At 30.4% G+C, this 12,929-nt stretch overlaps 1 protein-coding gene across 3 annotated transcripts in view; it reads right to left on the bottom strand.

Annotated features, from left to right (window-relative positions):
* Nucleotides 1-12,929, bottom strand: part of LOC100210662 (bone morphogenetic protein 1) — a 78,859-nt gene that overhangs the window by 44,501 nt on the left and 21,429 nt on the right. For all 3 annotated transcript variants that reach the window (XM_065797976.1, XM_065797977.1, XM_065797978.1), the window contains exons 4-5: nt 10,069-10,247; nt 9,773-9,985 (exon numbers count right to left, since the gene is read on the bottom strand). In XM_065797976.1, coding sequence (XP_065654048.1) covers nt 9,773-9,985; nt 10,069-10,247 — 392 coding nt within the window. The remainder of the gene's footprint in view (nt 1-9,772; nt 9,986-10,068; nt 10,248-12,929) is intronic.

Genomic DNA, 12,929 nt, shown 5'->3' with positions numbered 1-12,929 from the left:
TATTCAACAACTAAATCCTATTTTTTTCTTAAAAATATATAAAAAAAATTATAATAGTACTGGTAATATATTTAAATAAGTCTTTTTAGATAACATGACAAATAATTAAAAACCAATCAAACATAACCAACAAATTATACAAAAATTTATGGTTTGTGAAATATAAACTTTAAGTAAAAAAAAGCATTTGTTGTTTCATAGCAAGTAAGTTGATGTCAAAATTGAGAAAAAGAGAAAAAAATATTGCTTTCATTTAATTAAAGTTTTCATCTATGACAAATAGTATCTAAAAAGTCAATATTTGTAGCTGCTAAAGCACGAATTAATTAATGAAAGTGCAGCTCATCTTCAGTAAAATATGTACTTTTGCAGCTTCAGAAAAAAAATACTTGTCAATTCTATTCTTAAATGCATTAACTGACGGAGCTTTTTTGCATGCTGACGGCATGTTATTCCAATCATTGACAATACAATTTGTAAAAAAATTGTGACGAGCATTATTATATGTGAATTCAAACATTAGGACGTTGGAAGATGATCTGCAAATTGGTCGATTATGCCAATAGATAATCTTAAAACTGTTTTCTAGCTTAAACTGTTGGATCAAGTCGCCACGTCTCCTGCGAGTTTCCAAAGTAGTAAAAATGAGCCGCCGAGACCTTTCAGCATAAGGTAATCCTATTAAACCATGAGGTAATTTTTAAGCTTCATATCTCTTGATCTAAATGTTTTTTTTATAGGCTAAGTATCATATTCGCTCTAGGTGTTGCAACCTGTATGTGTTGATTCCATTTTAGATCATAAGATATAAAGATACCCAGGTCTCTCTCAATATCTGTTGCCTCAAGAGTAAGTGATGTTTTTCCATCATTCATTTCATATTCATGCTTACTATTTCCATAACCATGATGCATAACTTTACATTTTAGAACATTTAATTCCATTAGTCATTCCTTTGACCATTCTGTAACAATGTTTAAATCGTTTTGAAGGATTAGGCGAACAGCATCGTTAAACTCAGGACTTATTTCTTGTAACAGTTTAGTGTCGTCAGCATAGATTTTATAAACTGATTTTATCTTATCCGTTAAGTTGTTTATATAAATGATAAATAATGTTAGACCAAGTATAGACCCTTGAGGAAATACGCTTAGAACATCGGTCCAGTCGCCAGAGTGTTCACCTAAAACAGTTTGCTGTTTTCTACTAATCAAAAATGACTCAATCCATTTAAGAACATTGCCATTAATCCCATATGCTTTCAATTTATGAAGTAATCTACGGTGAGAAACTTTATCAAACGCTTTCGTGAAGTCCAAAAATGCAATATCGACAAAATTTCTTTTACTTTAATAAGTTAAACGTGCATCCTTTTTGACATAAATCCATGTTGATTATGTGAAATGCGGCTCGTTTTTTCAAGATATTTAGTTATCTGTTCCCTGATAATCTTTTCCATTACTTTACATAGAACTGGTTTGATAAACACTGGTCTGTAATTAGCGGTATCAAGACGACTTCCTTTTTTAAATAACGGCGTGACGTGTGACTGTTTCCAAGCTGAAGGTGTTGAGCCTTTTGAAAGTGCTTTATTGTAAAGTAAAGTAAGAGGGTCAGTCATTTGAGCTGCACATTCTTTAGGTACCTTTGGACTAATTTTGTCAGCACCGATAGATTTATTCGGGTTCAAACATTTCAAATAAGCTAGCGTCGCATCAAAATTAATAATTATATCGCCTAAGTCTTCTTGATTATGCCTTCTCTCAAAAATAGGTAACTGACTACTTATACTATCACCAACAAAAACTAATTTGAAGTGTTCGTTAAGTTCGTTTGCGATAAGTTCGTTAAGTTCGTTAAGTTCGTTTGCAATAGGTATTCCATCTGTTAAGGTTTCACCCTTCGCATCAGATACAGCACTTATAGATACATGAACATTCTGTTGCACCTTAGCATAAGCGTACACCCTTTTAGGATTACTTTTATCTGATGCTAGTTGTGCTTCAAATACTCGAACACGACGTTTACATGCTTTCTGCACTTGGCTTTTTAGTTTCCAATATTCACGAATCAGTGTCGCTGATCGCCAGTTAGTCGCAGATAAGTAATTGCCCAGTTGCTTTTTTTGCTTTACGAGTGGTATGGACTTTTTTTAACGGAATAAATTGCTTGCTGAGTTTATTATATTATTGCAGAAAAGTTCATAGCACTCATCAGTGTTTTTATTTTCAAATAATTGCTTCCTGTTAGTTTCCATAATCTTTTTACCAAAATTTATATAATCATCTTTATTAAAATCATATTTTTATTATATAGGACGACATAATCCCAACTCAATATGGGATGACCTTGCAACAAATTACCTAACGGCAGAGAGCTAGATAAATTGATTATTCTAGTTGAAGAGTCTGTAATAATTAAATACAAAATATTTTTTGCTTTACCATTAGATGTTTAGAATGTTGAGAAATCAACAAATTGTTCTAGGTTATGATTAGCCAAAGTATCAAGAAAATCACTTGCCGCACTATTTTGACCGCTTAGTAATTCGATCCTGTCATCATCGTGCCATTTGATATCCGGAAATTTGAAATCACCTGCTAGTAACATACAACTATACGCTTTTCTATCAACAGCTTGCTTAGCCAATATAATTTTTTTATTTATATGCGATAAAGGTGGTCTATAGACGCAACCAATAAGAACAATTTTGTTACCGATTTTAATTTCACACCATATTTGCTCGGAGTTGCTGTTGTTTAAGATCTCTCTTAGCTGACGATCAGATACCTCATTCACGACTAGATCACGCTTGATGTAGATAGCAACACCTACACCGTGACCAATTCAATTTTTTCTTTACGAGTGAGTAGTTGATCAATTGAGAAAATGATATTTCAGTAAACCATGTCTCAGAAATAAAGATTAAATCATACATGTTTATGTCACAGAGTGCAAATAATTCGTTTATTTTATCCGGATTAATAGAAGTTTCGTTTGTATAAAAATATTTTTAAAATATATTCTTAGGGTTAGATTTAGCAGATTTTATTTTTGTATTTAATGCATTTAAATAAATATTCTCAGTTAAACACTTTGATTCATTGTGTTTTTGCAATTCTGGCTGCTTGTGCATCTCTCCATTTAATGAAAGGATGCTTTTTACGTCCATTGATTTTGACTTACAGTGAGACATCAATGCATCGCAATTTATCGCTGGGGATGAAAAATCTAAAGGGCTTGTCAAGTTTTCCAAGCTCGTCAAGGTCAGAATCAGCTGTTTTTCTTTCTGAGTTTAATTTATTGAACTCACTTTGTTCTGCTGCTGTGCGGTCAGGGTGTATAAATATATCTTTAAAATTGCGCGATGCCAATTGTTTAGCCGATGTTATATTGTTGTTTCTGATAGATACCGAATCAACTTCAATCATAAGAGGAGCAGGTTTAGCAGAATTAAAATTCTTATTTTTTTTGAAACGTTTAACTCTAACTATATTGACTGATTTACTTAAGGATGCCATAACCTTTTTGAATTCCGCGGTGTCATCTTTAGTTATATCGCTTGGTTGAGTTTTTACAGATTCAGGTAGACCAAACACAATAATTCTCGTCTCTATTAGTCACATCCCTATTATGCTTATTGAGCGCGCTCACTACAGCTACGTTTGCTAATGTACCGGGTTTGCTGACTTGTTCAAATAATTTAGATAACAAAGGTTTTTCACTACTTTTGCTATCTTTCAGGGACTTTATTTCAAACCCTGCAAATCAGTTCTATTAGTAAGTTCGTCAATTTTGGCAGTAAGTGTTTTAATTACATGAAAAGCTTGTTTAAGCTCTTCTTTGGCAATTTTATCAGCGTTTTCTAGAGCGTCTTTAAGCTGTTTTTGTGTTACCATTTTTAGCAATTATCAGTGGAAGCGATTTTAAGGTGTATATATATATGAATTGCTTTTAACTCGATAAATACTCTTCGATATAGTTTAAATCCGTGAAGTTTCAAATAACTTTTTTTGAAAACTTTTTTTTTTTTTAATTCTGTTTTTTTCATTTTTTTACGTAATTATATTATTTTGTCCGTGTTATAACAATGTATTTATAATAGTAATAATTAATTTTTTTCTTATTACACAAATACTAAAAAGTTTGAGTATGCGGTTTTTTAAATTCTATTATATAATAATAGAATTTAAAATTTAAGTTATTTTTTTCATGTACATTTTTTTCCGAATACTAAAAATTCAATCTTAAATACAAAAGCTTAGTAGATTTCGCATTGTCAGACGCTAAAAAGTTTCCTATTTATTATAAAAAATAAAAATAAAAACCAACGGGTCGATAATGGGCATGGTTACCTAAAAAATATTTATCTGTATATTAAGTCACATGATACATTTTTACAAAATGTTAGTTTTATGTATATGTTTTAACTAAATATTATAGCAAAATTTGTTTTATCTTATTATTATCATGGCCTTCTAGAGGACCTGTTAATATATAGTTAATATTCATTAGTCCTGTTAGTACCCAGCTCATTGCATTAAAAGTTCTACATAGATTAGAGAGAGGCATACATTCGTCTTATTAGCTCCACTGGTATATATTCAGAGCTCCAGAATTGAATAAATTCTGAGACAGCTAAATGGAGGACAATTCTTTGTGGAATTTTGGATGTGACACTTTTTTTGGATTAACTTTTCTAGGTAACTCATTATAAAGTTCTCTCAATATCAGTTTTTTTATTTGTATGATTTTTTTTTTATTTGTATGATTATTGTAATAATTTGATTAAAATTACTATATACAACTATGTTTGCAGGCAAAACAACACACGTGAATGGGAAAGAAAATAAAAACTTTCTCGCTGTTATGGAGTTTATTGGTTGCCACAACGCCGTTATTGCATCCCACTGAAAATGAAAAGTGCCCTTACTTCTCTCTGTCGTCTCAACGATGGCGGTGTTATCCGAAGTGCAGCTGTCCAAAAAATCCTAGAATCTACTTTACAATCATAGTCGATGGTACCCCCAATACATCTCAAACAGAAGCAGCCATCATTTTTCGTTTTCTCTTTTATGAAAGAGAAACTAATTGCTTACAAATCAAATAACGATTCTTGTGTGTTGAGGCTTTTGAGATGAAGAAAGGAGTCAATATAGCAAAGTTTAAGTTTAGAAACTGTTGCGGTCAGAGACGTGATAATGGATCCAATATGTCAGGTGCTTACAAGGGAGCTCAAGCCTAAGTAAGAAAAATTAATGGGATGCTCTTTACGTTCACTTTAGCGCTCACAATATGAGTTTGACAGATGTGCACACAGTTGAACCAGCCGATGAAAATGCTGAATTTTTGTACAAATCTTGGTAATGCAAGTATTGCCGGTGGAAGATCCTCACTTAAGCAACAGAAACTTTACTGTATAGACTTCCAATGACAAGAGAGAGCTTTCGTACCTACTTGATCAAATCACTTGTTAAGAGATCGAGAGAAATGTTGGCAGCTCTTAAACATGCTATGGAAAACCTGGATCTGACCAGTGAGCAGCTCAGCTAAGTAACAGATAAAAAAAATCAATTATCATCTTTTGAATTTGGATTGCTAGTTACAATTTAGTACAAAACCCTAACTGCTGTTAACGACGGTAGTCGTCTTTTACAATCTGAAGTCATTACCTTTGATAACGAGCTGCGTTTGATTGGACAGCTGCTGGAAGATCTTAAACGGATTATAGGCTCTTGGTTGAAAATTTTCTAAACAAGAGGCTGTAGCTGGACCGCTAGGATTCGAAACTGATCTCGCTAAAAGAAAACGTAAATTAACGTTCTTTCCATGACAGCCAAAAAAAGAATTCAAAGTGAACATTTTTGATGTTGGTTTAGATAGTCTGATTGATTCAAGATTCAAGGCGAACAGAATGGTTTGTAATACGTTTTTATTCGCTTTATTGAATAATAATGATCTTTTCGTTTAAAATAAAGCTTGAGAACTTGCACGGTTTTATCCTGAAGTGAACAATTAAATCTTTGAAAAGAAGCTTAAGTCTGTTGCTGAGGGTGAACGATCATTTAGTAAACTAAAAATTGTAAAGAACTCTCTTCATTTGACCATGAGCCTGGGTCGCATAACTGATATCTAAATTATTTTGATTGAAGAAGATTTGGCTAAAAAGGTAAGCTATGACAATGTAATTGATAACTTTGTGGTCAGAAATGCTCAAAAAATTCATTTTTAAGCGCCTTTTTAACCTTTCTTAAAGATTTTGTTGACTGATTTTGGTTTATTGGTTTTAAAACTATTGTTTTGGTTTATATGTCACTTCTGATTAATGAACCGTTCCTAAATCCAGAGAACCTGTGTAAAACAGAAACACAATAAGTTGCATCAAGAGTAAATAATTGTTGCGTTCACAAAATTTTAAATTTTGTAACTTCTTGGTTTGAAATAAAGGCGCCGTTCTCCATTTTCGATTGGCGCTCTCAAAGACCCTGTATATCAAGTCACATGATTTGTTTTAATGTTTGAATTAGTTGACAAATTTTTCAAATTGATTTAATATGTCAATTTTTCTAAATAAAAATATTTGTTTTTATAATACTTTACTTATAGTTATTTATCCTATTTTATATATATTTATACTATTTTATACTTGCGATGATTTTTGAGAAATTATTATTAAAAAGTATTTGTGTTTTAAGTACACCGATTTGACAAAACGACAAAGTTGAAGAGTAATCATTAATTCACTAGTTTATTAAGTAAATCAATTGTTTATTTTTCAGTAAATTATTTATTAAATAAGTTAATAAAAAAAATGATTGAATATTAATAGTTTTGCAAAAATAAGGTGATTGGTGCCTGGGGACAAAAATACCCCAACAGATTACCACAGTTAGCGGTAAATTTTATTTAGTTATTCTAATTATCATTAATTATCATTTGAACGTAATAATGACCAAGTTGAAGTTTTGATGGACTTTACATGTTTCAAAATATTCGAATGCTAAAAGATAAATTTGGAACATGATGATGAATTTGAATTTAGAATTAGATATAAGGTTTTAGTAAGTTATTGCCCTCGCATTTGTGCTAGGAGGTAATTTTTTTTTGAACATTTTTGTTACCAGTCTCACCAGATCTATTTATAAGTTTATAATCTTTAAGTAAAAGATCTAAAACTAAAACATGTTAACATGTTCTTCCTTACTAACCTTTATAACTAGCTACTGCTTGTTAACTACATTATTGCTAACTTTGTTATTATGCTACTAACTTTTTATACTAGAAAAAGTAAATACAAGCAACGACGAAAATGATGATGAGGCATCACATGTTGATATCGATATGGATCAATTTAATAAAAACTTTTATATAGATGTAAAAATTCACCATAATTAGAACAAAAAATAATGATAAAATGAATAAAGTATTTATTTGAAAAATACAAGTAACTTCAAAACTATTAATAAAAAAATACTTAGATGTTGTGTTTTTTCTTAAAAATTGCTTATTTGACATTTTAAAGAACATTAGATATAAGAAGGGGGGGGGGGGGGGTTGGCAGAGAGACAATGAAAAGGATGGAGGAAACAAATGACTCCTTCACTCTTTAATAGTTTTGAGAACCTGTTTTTTTTATTTTAACTATGAATGTTTTTAACTTTAGATTTTTTTAATTTAATTTCCGATAGAGTATCTCTAGTTTTAAGCAATAGCAAAGTTAAGTTTCTCTGAAACTAAAGATCAAAATTATGTGAAATTTTGAACATACATACTTTACTACATGAACTTTTTAAAATAATAATAACTTTGGGCAGATATTAAATGAATAATTTTGGTCACTTTTTTGTATTTAACCGTCCCATTCAGAAGCAATTTTATCGGGAGGGGGGGAGAGGGGTTGAGGGAAAGGGTGTGGGGTGGCACACCTCCCCCAAGAAGTTAAATTTCAAGTTATAGTTGTTTTTTTGATATAGTTGGCTAATCTGGTATTTGACACATTTCTGTCGGGTGAGTTTTGAGGATCTTTTTTTTTTTTATTGTTTAGGAACTAGTACGTACTTTTGAAGGATTCACCTCCTCCCCTCATTTTATTCGTAGGATTGCCTTGTCCCATGTGATCCAAGTGTGCAGTTTCAGAAGTAATTTTTTGCATCTTGATGAAGCAGGTTTAGAGGAAATTGTTTACTTCAAATATTATTAAATCTGGTTTTCTTGTAGAATCTATTCTACTATTGATCCAAATATAGTTCTAGCCAAAGCTTACATCCCTCTTTCTTCATACATAGAAAACAACCATTAAAATAATAAGAGCATATTCAACATCTTAGATGACCTCAAGCATTTAACAACTATTATAAAATAGCAATTATCAAATTAACTATCAATTAAATCCGTCAGTTGAGTAAGAAGTTGACTTTCTTCACTTTTAACTTTGATCATACACTTGTCATTTTTAATCCATCCTCAGTAACTAATTTAGTGTGTTTTTTTTATTTTGGTTTTAGGTGCCCCCAGAAGTCCTAAAGATTTGTCACAGAGCAGCGCATAAGAGCATTTAACTAGTAAGTTCACGCCTCCTATTCTATCGAAGGTGCAAAATATGCCAAGAGCTCATTTGAACCATGGGTCTATTGCTTCTAAAGTAAGCGCTTTAACCAGTGTGCGACGGCTGCTTGTTAGGTAATATTAAAACTCAAAATAATGTAAAAACGGCTGCTGTTAGGTAATATTAAAACTCAAAATAATGTAAAAAAGAGGTCCTTTCTCTTTTTTGCTCAATAAAATGAGTAAAAAAGAGATAGGAGATCTCCAGGTTAGATATTGTGCGGCCGTGGCGCAGTGGTTAGAACGCTTGTTTTATATGCAGGAGATCCAGGTTCGAAACGAGCTTTGGGCCTATTTTCGTGTCACGGTAATAAAGAAAGCGTGAACTTCCTGGTTAAATGCACTTCCGCGGTGCTCTGTGACAAGACCGTTAGGACTTCTTGGGGCACCTAAAATAAAAAAAAAATTAAAAAAAAAAAATATCGTTTGTTTCCAGAAGATCTAGATTTTGATGTTTTAACATACCGCATACAAATCATTAAACTGCATTTAAACAAAAATATTTTTTTCTATTATTTACTGGATTGAAGCAATCGAGAACAAACATGTAGAAGTAAAAAAAGTTAAAAAAAAAAAAAGAAGAAAAAAAAAAGAAGAATAAAAGTTTAAATTCAAAACGACTAAAAAAAACTTATTTAAAAATATTTTATCAACCACTTCCGCCTCACGATTGGCGACTGCCATCAAAATATTTTTGATAACAGAATGTGTGGAGGCCACTGCCAATTATGAGTGCCGGCCGCCAAACTCTTGATCGAGTTTTTAATTCCTGCCATCAGAAAATTAAAATCACTATTAGTAAAAAAGTATTGGATAATGTCACGAATGCTTCGCTAAAAAAGTTTGTGAAACGACGAAACGGTAATAACATAATGGTTTAACGGAATTTAAAGTATAATGACGTAATAGAAAACTCAACGACAAAGGACTACACTTGAAGTTATGTAATTCAAATCCTCAAGGGATCTTAAAATTTGTTCGAATTACAATAGTTTTTGTATTATAGGAGTTCAATTCTAAATACGGAAGGAACGATGATTTTTTTCAATTTGTTTGATCTTTCGAATTATAGGAGTTCGAATAAGAAGAGTTTAACTGTAATACTGTAATTTAGTTTATTTTAATTTTTTTTAATATCATTAAATTTGAACTATGGTTAATCACTTACCGCATTTGTATAAGAAGTTGACTTTCTTTATGTCAAGCTTGCTAAGTTTGTCATTTCCCAACACTTTTATATGGCTTTGTTTTGGAATAATTGTTTCTTTTTGATTTATGGAAAATGCTTTCATTGGGTAATGCATAATACTGAAGTAATCATACTCAAGTCCAAGATAATATACATTATCAAATGGGAATTTTTTAAACAGATCAACTTTTTCTAAAGAAATAAAATTAAACACGTTATTGCACTGTTATTTTTTAATAAGGCAAAACTTTATTTATCTAAGTTTAAATGTCAACCTAAATTTATATTTTCTGTTGCGATTGTCACAAAATCATCTCTATCAGGTCGGTTATGTTCATGTAAAAAACCTACAACATGACCAATTTCGTGCGATATTACACTCTGATCTAGGCAGCCATTACCCAAATAGATTATTTGCATACCACCGCCTCTACCAACTGAATCAGACCTACAACTAAAAAAATTTTAAACAAGTTTATAATCAATAACTATTATGGCATTTATATTAAATTGCTGCTTAAGATTTGGAGGAAAACTAAACCATTGCGTGGAAGTAGGGGTTAGTTGTAGTAACCAGACTAGTCTATGGATAGACTCACAACACAGACATAGACAATTCTGTATGTTGTAATGGACACAACAAATGTTTAATTTTTTGTCCTTGTTGTGTCTATCAAATTTTTGATGGTGTCCTAAGATTGCTCAGTTAAAAAATAATTTTCACTTCATAAGTCTACAAAGCATAATTTTTTGTCTAATTGGTGTCTATGATTTTGTCTAAATTTACTTGATTTCATAAAACCAGAAATCTTTCATTACCGTATTATTTGAAGATTGTTATGCAGTAAATTTATAATATTAAAAAAATATTGAAATGACATCAAAACTCCAAATGACGATCATTGCCCATGATTAATTATTGTTTAAAACTTGCGTACATATTCATCAATAAAATGAAAGTAAAAAACATTTTTCTTTTTCACTATTGTTTTATTCACAAACCTAAATAAATTTTAACACCTATTGGAATCTTCTACTTACTAATCCACATTTTATAAAGGACAACTCCTTGATCACATATTTTTAAAATAAATTTATTGAAGTTGATAAAGATTTTAGTGACTAAGGAAAATTTTTTAAATGATAAACTTACCTTCAACTTTTTTGAAGTAATCCCAAACTGGAGAGGGCATTTTAAAAATAAATTTTCACGCACATTCACTGAGAATTGAAAAACAACTGAACTGAGTAATTAATGAACTTCAATTGAGCACAAAATAGTCCATTTTGAGGTTTTTAAATAGACATTAACTTTTTAATCAACAGCACACGCTGGACAAAAAATTAAAAAATGAACTTCTGTTAGAAAAATTGTATTTTTAATTTTGTGCTCGTTTTCAGTTTTTGAAACGATGCTGCAGTGAAAATTTAATTACTCGTTATAAGTCCAAATTATATATTAAATAGATCTTCTATTTTTAAAAATTATGCTTTGTAGACTTATGAAGTGAAAATTATTTTTTAACTGAGCAATCTTAGGACACCATCAAAAATTTGATAGACACAACAAGGACAAAAAATTAAACATTTGTTGTGTCCGTTTTTAAAATGATTGTCTAGAAAGACAAACATTTTTTATAGACAATTCATTTTTGATAGTTGTAATTAAAATTGTTGCAATTAGTGCTTTGTCGAAGTCTATTTTTGTCCTTTTATAATAAGTCCATTAGAGATTGTCTGGTTGCTAGTTAGTTGCTGGGCTAGTTCCAAGCCTAATGCGTTATTATTTGAACATACGGATGGGTTAAGCAAGTAAAACATTTAAAGACAAAAAATTTAACCGATAAAAGGCAGACGATTAGAATGGTAACGCAATAAGCAACAAAAGGTTGTTTGGTGGCAATCGAGTGAAATGCACAGGTTATTTTTTTTATTTTGAACCAAAAAACTTCAAATTTAAAGTACTTGCAAAAAATCATTTTTTAAATATATTTTATGTTGATTTTATACTATTTAATTTTTTATTTTTATTTATTTTTAAATGATTTTGTTTAAATTTTACATACGTTATCAAAATAAATAAATAAATAAAAAGTTTATAAATTAAGTTAAGCGTTAGTAAGTAGTAATAATAGTATTATTAACTTAAGTATAGTAGTATAAATTTATCAAACGCGCTCCCCAGTGGGAAAAAAGATATCTTTAGACAACAAAAGATGTCTTTTTTATGACTGGTTATGCCTTTTTATAATTGGCCTAATTAAAGCCGTGGAAGGCGTCTTTTAAAAAGACGTCTTTAAAAAAGAGGTCGAAAAAACGCCAATCGGTTGTACGTCTTTCTCAAGAAGTAGAAGAAGACGTCTTTTATATCGGTGACCTTTTTAAAAAAAGAAATGAGAAAATTTTCATTACAATGTCAAATTAATCAACGCCCAGTAGAACATTTCTTTCTTTAGGGAAGGGGAGGAAAAAGTTCACTAACGTTTCCCACTGGGAAACAACTTAAGTTGTTAATAGGTTTTTAATAAGTTGTTAATTATAATTTGCTTATTTAATTTATAAACAAATTATTATTTGCTTATTAATTAACTTAAGTTATTAATAAGCAAATGATAATTAGCTTAAGAAAATTGACAATAATTATTGCCAATAGAACGAAAAAAAGATGGGTTTTAACCCATAATATCGTAATTACGATAATATGGGTTAAGATCAGTTTCCACTCATCCGTTTTACTACGGAAAAGGAATGGGAAAATTAATCACGTGAACATGCGCAGTTTGTAATTTGCTTTTCCGTAACTTAGTTTTTCCCATCATGTCCGTCTTGGGAAAAGTTGATTTAAAATCAACATTTTCCCGTGAAAAAACAAACATCAAAATAAGCAGCCAATTGCCTTGCTATAATCTTCGAAATTAAAAACAAAAAAAGTTGATAAGTTTCAAAGAATTTTTCCGTTTTTGTAATTTTGTCATGAACATTTCTTTTGTAATTTTGCCATAAACATTTATTTTTCTATAATTATAATAATAATAATAATAGTAACAAAATGATAACAATTATAATAAAATGAGAATTTCATAAATAAGGACAATAACAGCAGCAGCAAAATTTAGTAAATAATGACAGCGACAAC

This window comes from Hydra vulgaris, chromosome 05, assembly GCF_038396675.1.
Source record: "Hydra vulgaris chromosome 05, alternate assembly HydraT2T_AEP".
Taxonomy (NCBI): Eukaryota; Metazoa; Cnidaria; class Hydrozoa; order Anthoathecata; family Hydridae; genus Hydra; species Hydra vulgaris.
This window is presented reverse-complemented; position numbering and strand designations above follow the sequence as displayed.